The sequence below is a fragment of the Danio aesculapii genome, chromosome 9 (genome assembly GCF_903798145.1).
Source record: "Danio aesculapii chromosome 9, fDanAes4.1, whole genome shotgun sequence".
NCBI lineage: Eukaryota > Metazoa > Chordata > Actinopteri > Cypriniformes > Danionidae > Danio > Danio aesculapii.
The window spans coordinates 216,688-235,684 of NC_079443.1; the positions used below are offsets into that span (position 1 = coordinate 216,688).

Consider the following 18,997-nt stretch of genomic DNA (forward strand, 5'->3'; position numbering starts at 1 on the left):
ATTAATAATAATAATAAAATAATGATAATAATAAAAAAAAATAATAAAATAATAATAATAATAATAATAAAAAATAATAATAATAATATTAATAATAATAATAATAAATAATAATACAATAATAATAATAATAATAAAATAATAATAATAATAATAATAATAATAATAATAATAATAATAAAAATAATAATAATGATAACAATAAAAAATTATAATAAAATAATAATAATAATAATAGTAAATTATTTATTTATTTATGTATATTTGTTACTGTGAAGAAGTCAAAATGTTTAGTAAAAAAAGTGCTGTTTAGCTGTGGGCCTGCTGTGAATCTGTGCATGTGCGCCTGTCTGTCAGAGGGACGGATATATAGAGAGAGAGAGAGAGTCGTATTACTCTCCGTCATCTAACACCTGCTGAAAACACTCACAGTGACACACACATTCCTCAGTTCAGTGCAGTCTGGTTATTAATGAGTTAAGATTCACTTCTGTGCTAAAGCAGATATAAACCTGTCTGTATTAGGATCACACCTGAACTGGAACTGGGATTATAGCACAGAGACTCCTCATCTACAGGTATGTTTGATCTTGTCTGTTCTGGTCACGTTTTTGCAGTTGTGTGTGCAGTTAAATGTGATTATTGAAAACTTTTCTACGTTTAGTCTAGAAGATGTTTGTAATATTGACCTGTAACTCAGTTTAGGGAGAGATCCTGATTTATTGGCCTTTAAAAAAGTGTGTCCAACCCAGAATATAGAAATTGTGTATGTGTGAGTTGAAGAATTTCATATTTTATTAGGCTCTCGTGTGTAAACGCTAGTAGAAACTGTAAAAATAAAATAAAATTCCATTCATTTATTCCAGAATAATCAGGTTTATGTAAGTAGACGTGGTGTGACATGACCATTACACTGCATTCATCATCTTAAACTTACTTTAATTTAATAAGATAAGCAGAAATCTGTCTCAACACAGAGATGACATGCTCAGATTCACAATTCTGCACTGCAAGGTTAACATTATAACCACCCAAACAGAGTGGCTAACATGTCTACAGTAATCATAGCACTTTGAAAATGTGCAGTGTTTACAAGTCAGAATCTCATAACGGAGCTAATTATGATCTATGATTTATTAAGAGAGATATGAATTTGATCACTCAGACCACTTCAGGAGGTGTTCAGAGATGCATTAGAGATGAAACTGCTCTCTTTTAAAACCACATCAGCACATATGCCGATCCACATTTCTCAAAGGATACTCCACTGACCCGTGGAGTTCCCCAGGGCTCTATTTTTCATTCATATGCACCCTCTTGGATCTATTTTTAGAAAATTTGGGTGGGCTCTTCATTGTTACAGGAATGACACTCAGGTTTACTTCCCAGTAAACAGTTTTGTGTTTAACTGACATCTAAATGTAGACAGCCTGGCTAAAACAAGGCTAAACTTGGGCGGTCAGTGAAGATCTAATCTAAGAATAGCCCAAAACTAGACTAGTCATCAAATGGACAGATTATAGACAGACTTCATATGTGTCGTCATTCATTTCTGTTGATTTGACGACTAGTCTAGTTTTGACCTGTTCTTAGACGGCACTGACAGCCCAAATTTAGCCTTGTTTTAGCCAAGACCACAATGTTCAGACGTCTATTAGACATCTATTAGACATCCTTTAAAAACAGAAAATGCTCTCTGGGTTGCTAGTGGTTAAGTGTAAATGTAAACTCTTTTTAGAAATCAGACAGATATCTGACATGAATAAACACATGAAGGGTGCAGGTGTACATGGGCCAGACTGAGTTGTGATAGAAAAGGCCGGATTGATCTTGAGGTCAGTTATTGTCTCCTGTAGGTGCTGATTTCTGCTGACTGACTGCGTCTGAAGAAGCTGGACTGATGGCTCAATATGACCAGTGAGTGTTTTGATAGATTATACAGAGCGTTATATAAGAGTACAGCTATCTAAATGCTGAATGTGTTCTAGACTGGAGGATAAAGACTCGCTGGACATCCACGATAACCCTCCAGCACCAGAGAATGTGGTAAAAGAGGACGACAACACTGTACGTATGCTCACCTTCTCTTATTAGCTCTCATCCATGACACATTTGTAAATATAGGGGTGAATTATATTTGTGTAGCACAGAACTACCCCAAAACCCTCCTCAGAGTTCACAAACACCTTTCAGAAGAGAGATATGTTTAAACATGAACCATACTTTAATTAACTCATTATAGTCTAAGAAATCCATTCAGAGATATGGAGTGTGTGCTCACTCATTCACAATCTGCATAAACCCGTCTAGGCTGGAAATCGAAATGCTTTGCAATAATTGTTGTTTTTATTAAATATTATAATTTTAAGTGGCCATTTTATTAGGTACACCTTTCCAACTGCTTTCCAACACAAATGTCTAATCAGCCAATCACATGGCAGCAGATCACTGCATTTAGGCATGTAGACATGGTCAAGACGATCTGCTGCAGGTCAAAGCGAGCATCAGAATGGGGAAGAAAGGGGATTTAAGAGACGCTGAACGTGGCATGGTTGTTGCTGTATTTCAGAAACTGCTGATCTACTGGGATTTTCATGCACAACCATCTCTAGGGTTTACAGAGAATGGTCCGACAAAGAGGAAATATCCAGTGAGCGGCAGTTCTGTGGGCGCAAATGCCTTGTTGATGCCAGAGGTCAGAGGAAAATGGCCAGACTGGTTCCAGCTGATAGAAAGGCAACAGTAACTCAAATAAGCACTCGTTACAACCGAGGTCTGCAGAAGAGCATCTCTGAACACACAACACGTCCAACCTTGAGGCGGATGGGCTACAGCAGCAGAAGACCACACCGGGTGCCGCTCCTGTCAGCTAAGAACAGGAAACTGAGGCTACAATTCACACAGGCTCACCAAAACTGGACAATAGAAGATTGGAGAAACGTTGCCTGGTCTGATGAGTCTCCATTTCTGCTGACACATTCAGATGCTCGGCTCACAATTTGGCCTCAACAACATGAAAGCATGGATCCATCCTGCCTTGTATCAGCGGTTCAGGCTGGTGGTGGTGTAATGGTGTGGGGGAGATTTTCTTTGGGTCCATTAGTATCAATTGAGCATGGTGTCAACACCACAGCCTACCTGAGTATTGTTCTGACCATGTCCATCCCTTTATGAGCACAGTGTCTCCATCTTCTGATGGCTACTTCCAGCAGGATAACGCACCATGTCATGAAGCACCAATCATCTCAGACTGGTTTCTTGAACATGACAATGAGTTCACTGTACTCAAATGGCCTACACAGTCACTAGATCTCAATCCAATAGAGCACCTTTGGGATGTGGTGGAACGGGAGATTGGCATCATGGATGTGCAGCCGACAAATCTGCAGCAACTGTGTGATGCTATCATGTCAATATGGAGCAAAATCTCTGAGGAATATTTCCAGTAGATTGTCGAGTCTCTGCCACCAAGGAGTAAGGCAGTTCTGATGACAAAGAGGGTCCAACCTGGTTCTAGTATGGTGTACCTAATAAAGTGGCCGGTAAGTGTATATTAGCAGTGAATGATTCAAAAGGTGTACATTTTCCAGCCTTGCCATGCCAGCACAATAGCGTTATTGCAAGCAGCAGGAACAAGTATACTACAGTACATAGAAAGGTCATGTCAGTGTGTTAATTGAGCGAACCTTGCTGTTCCGGTGAGCTTGTGTTGTGCACATGTACATGAGGGGAATATCCAGACAGTGGAAAATTAAGCTACTTTGACTGTGGCACACATGTAAGCTGAATGATGGACTCTTTTGCTCTTGTGCTTTGGTCAGCTCATTGAAATGAATTATGATATGAGTATTATGTCTCATTGTGCATGGCTTTCTCTCTCCTTCAGCCATAAACCACACAATACAATATTCAGATGTTAGTGTAATGCATTAATTCAGTGCATTCCTACAGTAATTCAGTTATCATGTGTCCACCCAAACATGTTTAGCCAGCTTCAAAATGCCACGTGCTCTTCTATAAATATGGTACGCTTGTGCCGCTTTAAGACACTACTGTGGTCTTCCAGCTGAGATGCTTTGGTTCCTATGATTTGGAATCCACAATAGAAATGCTTTACCATCACAATACCATTAGTTTTACCATCAGTTTCTCATGTTGAAGAATAGTACTGAATATAAACATGTTTTCTTATGGACAGTGAAACATCGGTGTACTTTTCTGAACGGATAAGTATTAAGAACGTATGTGTAGGTGTGAAAGACGAATCTGAAAATTCAGCTTTACGAAGGATTCACACATTAGACATTAGAGTAACACTTTAGAACAGCGGTCCATCACTTAATGTTAGTTAATGTCTTTACTAAAATGAACTAAATATGAATAATCTTGTGCAGCATTTATTAATCATAGTTCAATATTAATTAATGCATCACTAAAATCCAAAGTTGCACAGAGAGTTAACATGAACCAACCTAATTTAACTTAAATAACATTAACTAACGTTAACAAAGATGAATAAATAGCAGAATGGATGGATTAGTGATTACTAATTAACTAACATTAACTCATGGACCGTTATTGTGTAGTGTTTTCAATATTAGTTCTGCTGGTGCTTGTATGCTGACTCTCTGTCATCATCTCAGGTGTATTTTCTCATCCTCAGGTGTATTTTGTGTACGATGAAGAGGTGGAGGAAGAAGAAGCTCCTCCGCCACCGACCCCAGAACCCATAGTCCAGGTCAACGACAAACCACACAAATTCAAGGACCACTACTGCAAGAAACCCAAGTTCTGTGACGTCTGCGCACGGATGATTGTTCGTGAGTTCACAATCACACTATCACTGAACGGAGACAATACAAAACAGTTCAATCAACACACGGCTGTTTTCTAGCTGATGTCTGATGGGCTTCCACTGTTAGGATAAATGAAGTCGGTGTTGATCTGTGTTTGTGTCTCATGCTAATTCAGAATTCAGAATTTTATTGTCATTTGCACAATATGGAAATGATTCTTCTGCTTTACACAACAGAATGCCTACAGTATACAAGTCAGATAATAATATAGTAAACAACACAACAATAGAGCAAACACATTTTAATAATAGAATAAACACGCAGATAAATGTAAAGAAATATAGATAGAAATAAACTGATGTTTAAATAAAAGGATGGATGGACTAAATAATATAGAAATGTAGGATATGTACATCTGTATGTATGTGATAACTGTGTGTAATGTGAAAATATGCTGGTGCATTATATGAATATTATATATGTTATAAGTAGGGCCAGACGGATTCTGCAGACATTTTTATCTATTTCTGCTGAGAATTTTGAAATAAAAAATAATATCTTTAACTTTTATTTAATGTTTAAAATGCAAATCCAATTAGATTCACTTTATTTGGTAAACAAAGCAAGTCTCTCATATAATATCTCTACTATCTCTACTATTACTGTACACACTGCATTGTTCATAAATCAGATCAACATTTTCATATTAGTCAATAATATTACTGTAATTAATATAAAAACTGAATAAATATAGATTTACACACATTTACACAGGTAAATAAACAGAATTAATGATGGGCTAAACATCTGCAGAATTCTGCGCGCGCAGATTCCGTGTGGGCCTAGTTATAAGAGACTTTATATGCAGAACCAGAGTATAGTAACTACAGTACAAATCCTTCATTCTAACAGCAGCAAGTTCCAATAACAGCGCAAATAATCACATATAACGTCGTAACCCTTTGCCTCATATATGTGTTGAAACATTGCCTTGTTAAGGTCAAATGTATTTGTCAAAATGAATGATCAGTCACAAAATAAGTTCTAGAAATGCAGAAGAATCTTTGCGATGGAATGAAGCATATGAGCTGTGGTGTCTCCTCTCCTTTCAGTCAATAATAAGTTTGCGCTGCGCTGTAAAAACTGCAAGACCAACATCCACCACTCCTGCCAGTCATACGTGCAGTTCCAGAGATGCTTCGGCAAAATAGTGAGATGAAAAGAAAACACTGCTTACTATACATGACAAAAGCAGACGCTCGGCTTGATTCCTTTATAAATCTCTCTCTCTCCATCAGCCTCCTGGATTCAGACGGGCGTACAGCTCTCCTCTCTATGATCAGGAGATCAATAACCCTGGTGAGTAACATGTGTTAATAATCAAAGGTCATTAATGATCAGGGGGAAAATTATACATTGACAAACTGTTTCAGTAACGTTCCTTTGTGTAACACATGCTTCAGTGAATCACATTTATGGATTTATTTAAATGGCATCTATTGAAGTTTTCAGCATCTTAAAGGATATTTAGTGTATTCTGGCCTATAATGCAGGAAGCTCTTATTGACTTATTTCAAAAGTAGATTAAATTATACAAGCTATGCATCTAAATGAACTTTCCTTTTAGGCTAAACCTAAATACAAACAGCTATTTCACTAGAGAAGTGTCTTTTGAACACTTGTGATGTTCAGTATGCTGGTTTATGTGTGCAGTTTCAGACTGCTGAAGGAATATCTGCTCGCATAGAGTGATTGGCGAGGTTATGAATTCACGATGGTATGAACCATTATACAGGTGGTCATGATCTATTATTTTAGTTCTTAATATTATTAATTAAGACACAGATCAAAGTGAACTATTTCTCAGTATTAAAGGACTGCCCCCCCGCATACATCTTGTTTTGATGTCCTTCAGAGGGGATCAGGCGTAATCAGAGTCAGTCCCCCTCCCCAAACCCCTCAGAAGCCCCCAAACCCTCTGTATTTTGCACCCTGTTTCTGCCCTACTAAAAAAAACAGCCTAAACCAGCCTAGACTGGTTGGCTGGTTTTAGCTGGTCGACCAGTCTGGTTTTAGAGGGGTTTTGGCCACTTCCAGGCTGGTCTTAGCTGGTCAGGCTGGAAAATGACCAGCTAAATCCAGCTTGACTAGCCTAGCCAGGATGGGAGCCCAGCCAAAACCAGCTATGTCCAGCTTAAACCAGGTTGGTCAAGCTGGTTTTAGCTGGATTTAGCTGGTCATAAAGGGACTAAACGTAGACCGATAGAATTCTGCTGTGGATGCCATCTTGTGGTCAAATGTGGAAATTCAGTCGGCACATGAATGACCCTCACAGTGCATTTGAGCTAGCCATTGAGTGAGATTGGTTGTACACTCCACTTTTAGAAGTCCACTGTGGTTTGGACCAAAGGGGAGTCAATCTGATGTGTTGATGAGTTCATGACAAATTCCAAAGCATTTTCCCAGTATGTGTCAAAATAAGACCAAAAATCATTCCTATGATTCGTCTGTGCACAGGTCAGCAGAACCGCACGGATCCGGTGTTCGACACGCTGAGAGTCGGAGTCATCATGGCCAATAAAGAGAGGAAAAAGGGCTCAGAGGACAAGAAGAACGTAAGTGACCACAGCAGAACATCAGGATATCAGTATGTTACTTCTGTACCTGAAGGTCTACTGGAGGATTGGGAAATCTGTCATGGTCCTGATGGTGGTGGAAAGGGAGATGTATGAGTGAAGATGCTGAGCGAGAGCAGCTCCTTCACAACTCATCTTCATAATCACCCTGGTCTCCTTCACATGAAGTTCACTTGTGTTTTTAATTCGAGGGGAAAAGGGAGTTTAATAAGGCTGAGTGAAGTGTACTGTAAGTTTGGCTATAGATATTAAGACCCGAGAAGACCTCTAGCACTGAGTTGATCATAGATGTGTCTGAGCTCTCGCTGTTTCTGAGATGATGATGAATCAATGTGTTTCTTCTGAAGATGATGATGATGATGATGGAGGAGGAGGAAGCTCAACAGCCCAAAGAGGATGAAGAGGGTGCTGAGGGTAAGCTACTGCACTGTGTGGATTTTGACCTTTATTCTGACATGTGCCGCTTCTTTGAATCTCTCTGAATTTCAGCTTGGTGGTGTTCATGTAGTGTAAAGAGGGGTCCGGAGGCGGTGATTAGCCTCTCCTCATGGGTGTTTGGAAGTTCTGATGATTTTTTGACTCAAATTTAGTTTGGCTATCGAGAGAGAATGGCATGGTTGAACCTAGCAGTCCAACTCAAAGCACCAGCGCAGAAACACGAGCGCACACACTTCCGGGTTCATGGCGGTGAAGTTAAAGGATATATTCCCAGGATGCACAGGAACAATTAAAAGTGCATGGTGTTCTGTTCTGTATTGGCGAGATACAATAAAAGCAAAGTTGTGTTTTTTATTATTCCGTCCTGTCCATTTCATCTCCTTTACACCATATCCTGGTTTTCCTAAGTAGAAGGGGGTCCATTATCCATTATCCGATTATTTTTGTTTGCAGTGTGGTATCAGCATGTTTTGTTTTAATTTAGTGATGTCTTGAACTTTAACTTCCTCTAAACATCGAGCTTGGCCTGCTGATTCAGTGTTTTATTTTTAAATGGGAAAAACCTTATAAAGGGGGTTGCGTCTACACCAGGCATGGGCAAACTGGATCCTCGAGGGCCGGTGTCCCTGCAGAGTTTTGCTCCAACACTAATCAAACACACCTGAACACCCTAATTAGTGTCTTCAAGATCACTAGAAAGCTACATGCAGGTGTGTTTGATTAGGGTTGGAGCAAAACTATGCAGCGACACCGGCCCTCCAGGATCCAGTTTGCCCATCCCTGCTCTACACTGTGGTATTGTGTATGAATTACCTGCAGAATTAAGTGTTGAATGGGCATACTGTATACTTCATTGGTAGGGAAGCAAGACGGAGACAAGAAAGACAAAACAGCAACAGATGACAAGGTAAAGGACTGCTGTGCTGGAGTTGATGGTGTGTCAGAAAACAAATAGTAATCCTCTTTTTAAGATTGGTCGCATGGACTGGCATGTCAACAGCCTTTTCCAGCCTTCATGTTCCAGCCTTGACTGTGCACAGACTCTTATTGAACGTTAAGGGTTCTAGTTTGCATGCACTGCAAAACATACTTTACTTACTCAGAGTTTCTGTCTCGTTTTTAGTCCAAACATCTACGTATTCTTCAATCACGAAGCATTTCAAGACAAGCACAACATTTTAGGAAATAATGTGCCAAAATTAAGCATGTTTTCCCTTAAAACAAGCTAAATAATCCTGTTTTTTGACATAAGATTATTTCGCTTCTCCACTGACAGATTACTTTGCTTGTTTTAAAGAAAAACATGCGTCATTTTGGCATCTTATTTGCTGAAAAGATCATTTGAGAAAAAGCTTCTTGATTTATGAATTCTGGTGGCACGGTGGCTCAATGGTTAGCACTGTGGCCACACAGCAAGAAGGTCGCTGGTTTGAGTCCCGGCTGGGTCTGGTTCTGTGTGGAGTTTGCATGTTCTCCCCGCGCTCACATGGGTTTCCTCTGAGTGCTCCGGTTCTCCCCACAGTCCAAACACATGTGCTATAGGGGAACTGATGAACTACATTGGCTGTAGTGTGTGTGAATGAGTGTGTATGGGTGTTTCCCAGTAATGGGTTGCAGCTGAAAAGGTATCCGCTGTGTAAAGCATATGCTGGAATAGTTGGTGGTTCATTCCACTGTGGTGACCCCTGATAAATAAGGGACTAAACTGAAGGAAAATGAATGAATGAATTTATGAATTTCTCCATAGTTTGACTAGAAACGTTTTTGCAGCGTATAGACTATAATGCCAATTCAATTTCAGACTAATATTTGATTTTACTTTCACTATTAAACAGTATTATGTTTTGTCAAAGCTGCTTTTTTTCTTTAATTATTGTTTGTTATTGTATTTTTGTGGGTCAAACATTCACTCACACAATGACTTTCGCTGCTTGTTCAAACTACTCATTTAAAATGAGTTGAAACAACCCAATTCTTAAGTTGTTTTTGGGACAATGTAGTTGATTTATGGTTGATGGGACCACTTGAAGGAATGGTGTGGAACTCAGCGTTTTTACAGTGTTTAATGGATTTGATGGCTGTGACTGCATTTGTTTAATACGGTGGGCATTGCTGTGATGCTTCAGCGTACTGATGATAGAGTCTGGCCCTTTCCTGATCTTATTCCTCTCTAACTGACTGTATTTGATGATTGCAGAACAAGAAGCAGCAGCAGACATTCAGTCAGTCGCATTATTATATGGCTCTGTATCGCTTTAAAGCCATCGAGAAAGATGACCTGGACTTCCAGTGAGTCTCACACATTCACATCTTTAATAACAGTCCCATTCACAGTCCAGCTATTTCCATCCACATATATTTACCTGCATTTCAGAATATTACAGAAAATAATGCTTCAATGAAAACGCCAAGATGTGCGTACACTTTAGAAACGCACAGAAAACACACATGTACATAATTGAGTAGATATATATATATATATATCTGATTTAACAGCTTCATTACTCTGATGTTTGCTCCAGTTGATCAGCTAGTGATGATTCTGTTCTCTTTGACTCATTGGATGGACGCGCAGCTTTATGCCTAAATGTTTTATGCAATATTCCTGTTTTATGCATAAGTCTAATGTGCATCTTTGAATATATGTGTGTGTGTGTGTGTGTGTGTGTGTGTGTGTGTGTGTGTTTCAGTCCAGGAGATCGTATAACTGTTTTGGATGACTCTAATGAGGAGTGGTGGAGGGTAAGGTTCTTTTTTTTATCAAATACATTCATTCAGTCATTTCCCTTCAGCTTAGTCCCTTTATTCATCAGCGGAATGAACCGCCAACTATTCCAGCATATGTTTTACACAGTGGATGCCCTTCCAGCTGCAACCCAGTACTGGGAAACACCCATACACACTCATTCTCTCACCCACATACACACTCATACACTACGGCCAGTTTAGTTGATCAGTTCCCCTATAGCGCATGTGTTTGGACTGTGGGGGAAACCAGAGCACCCGGAGGAAACCCACACCAACACGGGGAGAACATGCAAACTCCACACAGAAACACCAACTGACCCAGCCGGGACTCGAACCAGCGACCTTCTTGCTGTGTTTTTTATTATTATTATTATTATTATTATATTAAGCTTGTAATTGTTTTCCATCTATAACCTGTTGACCGCTGCACATTTAGCTGTACGTATATTCAGTAGAACACACTGAGAGCTCTGTGAGGGGTGAACTCAACTATGCTGAACGCTGCATGTATATATTAAAGGATGTTGGAGGTTTTCTGTTGTGTTAAAGGGCAAGATTGGTGAGAAGACGGGCTACCTGCCCATGACCTACATCATCAGGGTTCGAGCCGGCGAGAGGGTTTATAAAGTGACCCGATCATTTGTGGGAAACCGAGAGATGGGCCAGATCACCCTGAAGAAAGACCAGGTCGGTCTGAGCTGATGGAGATCTGTAGCTGGGCTTTCCATCCAGCGCATTTTGGATTATGGCATAAAAAAATGCAAGATGCATATGTGTTTAGAAAATGTGCATAAAGCTGATCCGCATAACTGACTGGGATAAACATTTTATTCAATAAGCAAAAGCATGTGCATTAACTACTATAGAAACTGTTTCACCAAATAAATTCCTGCAATGTATACATTAACACTTGAATATAGTGCAAACTAACTCTTCCCTCAGTGTCTGCAGAATATCCTGAGAGGAGATTTATTTAAAGACAAAAGGAAAGTTTCGATGGACACCATAAAGCAAATGTGTCCCCACTGCCATTGTTCAGCGTCTATACTTTTACTCTTTACATTAGACAGCATGCTTGAGCAAACTAATCAACTCAAATTAAATGAGTTCAAATGACCAAATTATTTAATATTTCTACACTTCTTCATAAGGACTGGTTCAGCGAGAAATGAAAAGCGTGTTATCATGTACTCTTCATCCACATTTCTTTCTTCTGATGAACACAGAGACACTGAAATAAGCTGGAAACCATTGACCTCTGCAGCATGTGTTTGTCCTGCTCTGGAAGTCAGTCTGTCCGTGTCCTGGAGTCTGTTCACTGCCTGGTATATGTGAGCAGTCGATCAGGAGTCAGTGTGTGTTTGACTGTGTGCTGGTTTTGCAGATCGTGGTGAAGAAAGGAGAGGAGGTGAACGGATATCTGAAGGTCAGCACTGGCCGTAAGCTGGGCTTCTTCCCTGCGGATCTGCTGCAGGAGCTCTGATGGACAGATGATCAGCTGACCAGCCAGCAGAACAATGAAGAGAGACTGAGAGGAGACCGAGCTACACACAGCGGCTGCGTTACACTTCACTTTTACACACAAACTTCCCTTCACTTCACAATCTAAAGATCTGTTTTACATCATAGAGGACCTTTTGTGGAATGAAACGCTTACATGAATGTCTTCTAGAATTATTGATGCCAATAAATAACATTTTATATATATATAAGAGTCAAGGCATGATACAGAAACGATGTGTTTAGTTGAGAAAATCAGAATAAAACCTTTTATTGGACACTGGTGTTTCATTAGGATCTGCATCACCGTACAGGTGTACATTCACACTGGATGTTTGGTGGCCACCGTATGGATGTGTGGTATTGTAATGTTAGCTGATGTGAGTAAAGAAGACATCTTTCACAACTCTACACTACAGTTTCTGAGAGTTTGTGGTGACTCGTGCTGACATTATTGACATTAATCCTCCAGAATAATGCACAGCTCATTCACCAGAACAAAAGAAAACGAGCCGTGGATGAAACGTCAGTGTATATTATTGATCATTTGGAGCCGTTCTTATGCTGACATTTCTCCCTTTTACACATATGATAGGTTCAGAAACATGCAGGTCTTGGGGCTCTTCTAATGTGTGAATCAGGTGTTTGATTAGACTGATGTGCAGAATGTGCAGTGCTGTTGGGCTTCAGGAATGTGGTTGAACACCACTGCCTTACTGGAGCCTTTCACTGGTTTCTACACCAGTTACAAACCCAGATTGAGTCTAGTTTTGATATTAAAAGTGGCACAATACAGATGTCACTCTTGAAGAACAGACTTGGTCTATTCAACAGTAAATAAAACCTTCTCATCCTTCTCATGAACACGCTTTTAAACATCGCTCTGTTTCTGAAAGCTCCACATAAATGCTGCATCTCCTTCATGTCATCCAGTCTTCTGTATATGTGTGTAGTCTACTAGAACCTCACTAAACGTAATAAATAACTTCCCCCACTAACAGAAGAAGTACTGATTTTGAGAGTATGTAGAGCAGCTCTGTAAACACTGCCTGTGTTAGCCCTCTCTATATAGAGGTCTGATCAGTGTCAGCTGCTCCTCATTAATCAATGAGCAGAGGAGACATCTCAGCAGGAGACACACACCACTCACAGACTACAGAATTACCTCTCATAATGTTCATCTAGGTATGCCTGTGTCTGGTAAACACCTGTTGTTCCTAAAATAGAGTTTTATTAATAAACTTTGACATTGTGTGTGTCTCAATCAGCTCCCTTGTTCAGTACTGTACTGTTTGCGCCCTGAAAAGTCATCGATAAGCACTATGCGCCCTTAATAGACTACAATCTAACATTTGCTTTTCTTTGTTTAACTGATTGTTTTATCATTTTGTCTTTGTCTACCTAATTGTGTTTATTTACTGTAGGTCGCTTGTGTGACAATACAGTTTGAGTTATGATAAGGTAAACCACAAGATATTGTCTATTATTAATCCCTTCCACACAATCACCTCATTCAGATGAACTCAGACAGAATAAACAAACAAACAAATAAATAAGTAAATAATAAATAAATAATCACTAAACCCTGCTGAAAAATCCAGCTTAAACCAGCCTAGGCTGGTTGGCTGGTTTTAGCTGGTTGACCAGCCTGGTTTTAGAGGGGTTTTGGCCATTTCCAGGCTGGTTTCCAGCCATTTCCAGCCTGGTCTTCCAGCTAAAACCAACTTGACAAGCCTGGTTTAAGTTGGACATAGCTGGTCTTGGCTGGGCTCCCAGCCTGGCTAGGCTGGTCAAGCTGGTTTTAGCTGGTCATCTCCCAGCCTGACCAGCTAAGACCAGGCTGAAAATGGCTGAAAAACAGGCTGGAAATGGCCAAAACCCCTCTAAAACCAGGCTGGTCAACCAGCTAAAACCAGCCAACCAGTCTAGGCTGGTTTAAGCTGTTTTTTTCAGTAGGGAAGTATTTCAGTAGTATTTTGATATAAAGATAGTTTTGACAGTGGAAGATCTTTAGTTCCCCCATGCATCCACTAGGGGTCAGTGAACGTCAACACAACAGCACTTGTGCAATAGCCATCAGAACTGATGCTGGAAATAAATCCACAGCTTTAATCTTCTTACAATAAAACAGTTGGCTTGGAGCAAAAACACTTCATTTACAAATTTACAAATTATGTATAATTTACATGCAACTCATTAGCCCTCATCCTTACCATAACCACATAGTAAGTGCATAATTAGTCAAATGAATATTACTCAGTATGGGTAATACCACTGTTACACAGGCATCTTAAAGGAGACCTATTCTGCTTATAGGGAAATGCTTTTACTCATCTCATTCAGCTTGAAGAATTCTTGTTAAATCTTATTTACACATCCAAAAGGCAGATTAAATTCCTGCAAGCTCCTCTAGATTATTATTATATCTTCATTCTCAGAATCCTTCTGGAGTACTGCTCAACACAGCAGTTTTACAGAGTTTTTTGCAGCGTTTCCTTCAGTGAGCGTCAGGGAATGTGACTCTTCTGGAGGAAACCCTGAAACACACTCAGATCTTCTTCAGATCGTCTGCAGAGTAAACAGAGTGAGTCTGATGTCTGCCGGTTTCCGCTGTTTGTTTGTATGGTTTGCCAGCTCAGTGTGGAGAACGTGCACAGAAGAGCGTGAGCAGACACTGGGAAACAGCAGGACTGATGACGGAGGAGAATTAAGATGCAGATATAAAGACAGAGGATGAGGAGATTCACCCCAATAAAATCTGTAAATCGCTAGGAGTACCTAGAGAAGCAATATAAACGTGTTAGGAATTATTAACCATTGTGTGCTGTTCAGATTGATCCTCTTTGCTTATGTTGGTGCTGTTTTTGCTCCATTGACTTCCATTATAATCACATCTATTGATTGCAAAGCCATGACAGCAGATAGTCATTCAGTCTTGACTGCTGCTGGTTTCCGGTGTTGGGATTAAGAGGGGCAATCCCTCATTTATTCTGTTGATCATCAGTTGCAAAGCAAAAAAAGCTAATAAAATAAGATTAGGCTGGATAAATCATCCCATTTGCTGACAGCTGTGGCCAAATTAAAACTCAAGATCAGAACAGAGTGGATGAAAATGACCCAACAGCACACAAGGGTTAAGGAATTATTATTATTATTAATATTATATAGAGATAGTGAGGCTTATTCATGAGTAAAACACTCCTTAATTACTATGCACTGACATTTTAAATGAATAAATTGGTACAACACTTTACCTGTGTACATATATGTTTTTACATTGTACTTATTTTTTTAATTATCCTGTAAATACAGTTATAATATTCTTGTCCATCCCTTACACCGAAACCCATCCTTAAACCCGCAAAGTAGCTTTATAAATGTACACAGAAAGAAATGACTTCTTAGTGTAGTCAAATCTAATAAAATGAGATAATCTCATCGTTTTTAAAGTGTAATATTAAGTGTCAAGGAGAACTAGAATTATTTAAGTACATGTTTAATATGTACACTTTGTAATATTTAATATTTACTTCATGTAATAAATGAAGTTTAATTTTAAACTAATTTCGAGAGGAGCATGTGCTAATCATTATCCTCCAATCAAAGCATCCCAAGTCACTATATATATCCTTATTTCCTCTCTACAACCATCTTCATCTGGAAGAAACCCCTCCTCCTCCCCTTCTTCCACCTTTATCCAGAATGGGCGGCACGGTGGCCCAGTGACTAGCACTGTTGCCTCACAGCAAGAATACCAATGGCGTTGGGTCTTCACTGGGCCATCTGGTGTTTCTGTGTGGAGATCCATCCAAATGTGCTCTATATGATAGATAAAATAAGCCTAAATCTTTTTTCTAATGTCTTACTCTCAGGAAGTTCACCTTGGCCTCAGCAGCAGGGGAGTTTCAGATCGACCTGAGCTCAATCTCCCCTCGCCCTGTGAAAGGAGGGAGCCCTGGGCTCGAGGATCCCTTGAGCTCAGGGCTCTCTCCTGGGACAGCACGACAAACAAGCTATGTATAAATCGTGAGCTAAGTGTGAACTCTTGAAATGAAATGAGTGGAAAGAGTTAAATATCAATATTCGTTTACTCGTAATATTGAAATATTTTCTAATCGTTGCACATCTAGTAATATTAAGAGAGTTTTAATAATGGATATGTGGCAATGGATAGTTCCCAGCATGCTTTGCAAGGGATTGAATTAAAAGAAAAGTATTTTGAAAGTAAAAGCAATCTTAGGTGTTTAAATTGGAGAGAAGGACTTGCTAAAGTTTCATTCATTCATTCATGCATTCATTCAATTTCTTCCGCTTTTCCGGGGCCGGGTCGCGAGGGCAGCAGTCTCAGGAGAGAACCCTAGACTTCCCTCTCCCCAGACACTTCCCCCGAGGTGTTCCTAGGCCAACCGAGAAACATAGTCTCTCCAGCATGTCCTGGGTCTTCCTCGAGGCCTCCTCCCGGTGGGACATGCCTGGAACACCTCCCTAGGCAGAGGCATCCGAAACAGATGCCTGAGCCACCTCAGCTGACTTCTCTTGATGTGGAGGAGCAGCGGCTCTACTCAGAGCTCCTCCCCATCCATAAGAGTTTTCTATCCATTGCTAGAGTTTGATCATTAGTTTGTAGATTAAGAAGAGTTTTAAGTATGTCTTTTAGTTTTAGGGTTACCGCTTCTCAGAAGAGCAGCACTCATGCTCTGGGTCTTGGCATTTTTAAAACAGCATTAATGTATGATGCTTCACTCAGAAAGTCAGCTGTGTTAACACTAGATATGACATCAGTACGCAAATATAAAGTTAATTTGCTCTTGCTAAATAAATGTGCTTATAATTAAGTGAAATAACACATTTCAAGTGGAAATGTGTGTCTTAATTAAACCAATTTACACCAAATGTACTCATTTAATACTAATAAGACTGATTTAATTTGATAAAGGCAATGTTCCTTCTGCTAAAACAAGACAATGACATTACTTGGTTCATTTAAATAAATAAAGACTCTAAAGTAAAGATAATCAATTAACCAGACACTCCTAAACAAATTAAGTACATTCTACATGATATTGACAAGTTGGTTTTACTTTAGTTTACTTGAAGTTTATTTGTGTAAACTGTTCTGAGGATTTTTAAAGTAAATCTCAAGAGTTATTTTTCAGTGTACATTTTAAAACCTAAAGATTAAAATCCTGCAAGTATGTGAGATGCTGATGCCATTAAACACATCACAGCCGTCTTGTAAAAGCCTCCAATAGCTCTGAGATCAGAAATAAAAAAGCAAACACTTGTAAGACTCTGAAAACTTCCCTGAGATCAGCTTTCTGAAGGATTCACACAGAAGCTCACAGTGCTGACGTTTAATGAACGAGCTGTTGGTGTCCAGAACAGAGGATGATGATTTTACACTGACTCCCGGAGTCAGGGTCAGGTCTCGGTCTCCTTCCCATGATCCTCTGCTCCTCAGGTTTGTTTACACTCAGACAGACATCTGCATCTTCTGTTGGCCCTTTCTCATGCTCAGCAGAGGAAGGTCAGGTCAGCTCAGCGCTTCTGGGATTAAAGCTGAACGTACTGTACGTATATTACTGCAAAGCTCTAATATCAATAAACTAACTGTAGTAACTCTAGTCTAACGCTCTACTCAGCTCGCCAGCGCTCATCTTTTTATCAGTGCACTTTATTAAGATTCATACAGCTGAAGTCAGAATTGTTCACCCTCCTGTTAAATTTAATTCATTTATATTTTTACCCCAATTTCAGTTTAACGAATTTCACATAAGAGTTTTATTAACTCATTTCTACACTGTAAACAGTCGACTTTATCAAATGAAATGAGTGTAGTTAACTCAAAATTGACTGAAAGTTAATTCTACTCATTTGAAAAGAGTATTGAACTCAGTGTTGAAGGTAATGAGTTTAATTAAATACCTCATTACTTCAACTTAAATGGATTAAGTTCACAGTACTCATATAGATTCATTTTTTTATTCAAATGGTTTGTAGCGATCGGTTTCCTCAAACGGTTTGAGTTGCCATGACTTATTGGGTTTTACTGTGCTGAAATTGCTTCATTTACTCAAATGGATTAAGTTCACAGCACTCATTAGGATTAGCTTTCGAACTTAAATTGTTTGTTGCAATCGGTTTCCTCAAATGGTTTGAGTTACCTTAACTTTTTGGGTTTTACAGTCTAATAACTGATGTCTTTTCTCTTTGTCATGATGACAGCACATAATATTAGACTAGATATTCTTCAAGACACTAGTATTCAGCTTAAAGTTAAATTTAAAGGCTTCACTAGGGTAATTAGGGTAAAGTTAGGGTAATTAGGCAAGTCATTGTATAACAGTGGTTTATTCTGGAGACAATCCAACACTAATATTGCTGAAGGGGGCTAATAATATTGAGCTTAAAATGGCTTTAAAACTATTAAAAACTGCTTTTATTCTAGCCGAAATAAAACAGATAAGACTGTCTTTACACTCTCAGAAATAAAGGTACAGGTTTCAAAAGGTACATATTTGTACCTGAAGAGTCCATACTGATACCTCAAAGGTACATTTGAGGTGCATTTGGGTGCTGATATGTACCTCTGAGGTACCACTAAGGACTCTTTAGGTACAAATACCTTTTGAAAAGGTACTGCCCCAGTGACAGCTCTTGTACCTTTATTTCTGAGAGTGCAGAAGAAAAAATATTATAGGAAATACTGTGTATTCCTGAATCTGTTGACAAATATTTGAAAAAGAATAAATATTGCACAGGGGGTGAATCATTTTTCCCTCAACTGTATGTATTTTTTGCATTATATTTCCTCACTCTAATGTCTCCTCACTCTAATGTCACTCTATTTCTGACCACATCTTCATGACAAACGCTGAG

At 39.2% G+C, this 18,997-nt stretch overlaps 2 protein-coding genes across 3 annotated transcripts in view; one reads left to right on the plus strand and one right to left on the minus strand.

Annotated features, from left to right (window-relative positions):
* Positions 1 to 436: 436 nt before the first annotated feature.
* stac3 (SH3 and cysteine rich domain 3) lies at positions 437 to 12,529 on the plus strand. 2 transcript variants are annotated; one of them, XM_056465337.1, is made up of 13 exons: positions 438 to 578; positions 1,857 to 1,917; positions 1,989 to 2,067; positions 4,664 to 4,820; positions 5,909 to 6,006; positions 6,095 to 6,155; positions 7,314 to 7,411; positions 7,780 to 7,846; positions 8,731 to 8,777; positions 10,068 to 10,159; positions 10,561 to 10,612; positions 11,168 to 11,305; positions 12,003 to 12,529. In XM_056465337.1, exons 2-13 carry the CDS (start codon positions 1,901 to 1,903, stop codon positions 12,099 to 12,101), a joined length of 1,005 nt encoding a protein of 334 aa, XP_056321312.1. In that variant the 5' UTR covers positions 438 to 578; positions 1,857 to 1,900; the 3' UTR covers positions 12,102 to 12,529. The 2 variants fall into 2 exon arrangements, with proteins under 2 accessions (XP_056321313.1, XP_056321312.1); XM_056465338.1 differs by lacking the exons at positions 5,909 to 6,006; positions 6,095 to 6,155 and having other exon boundaries at positions 437 to 578.
* Positions 12,530 to 18,944: 6,415 nt separating this feature from the next.
* The window catches only part of ndufa4l2a (NDUFA4 mitochondrial complex associated like 2a), a 3,870-nt gene continuing 3,817 nt past the window's right edge, over positions 18,945 to 18,997 (minus strand). Inside the window, exon 4 of the mRNA XM_056464915.1 lies at positions 18,945 to 18,997. This exon is cut by the window's right edge and continues 78 nt beyond it. The gene's annotated coding sequence lies outside the window, so the exon portion shown is untranslated.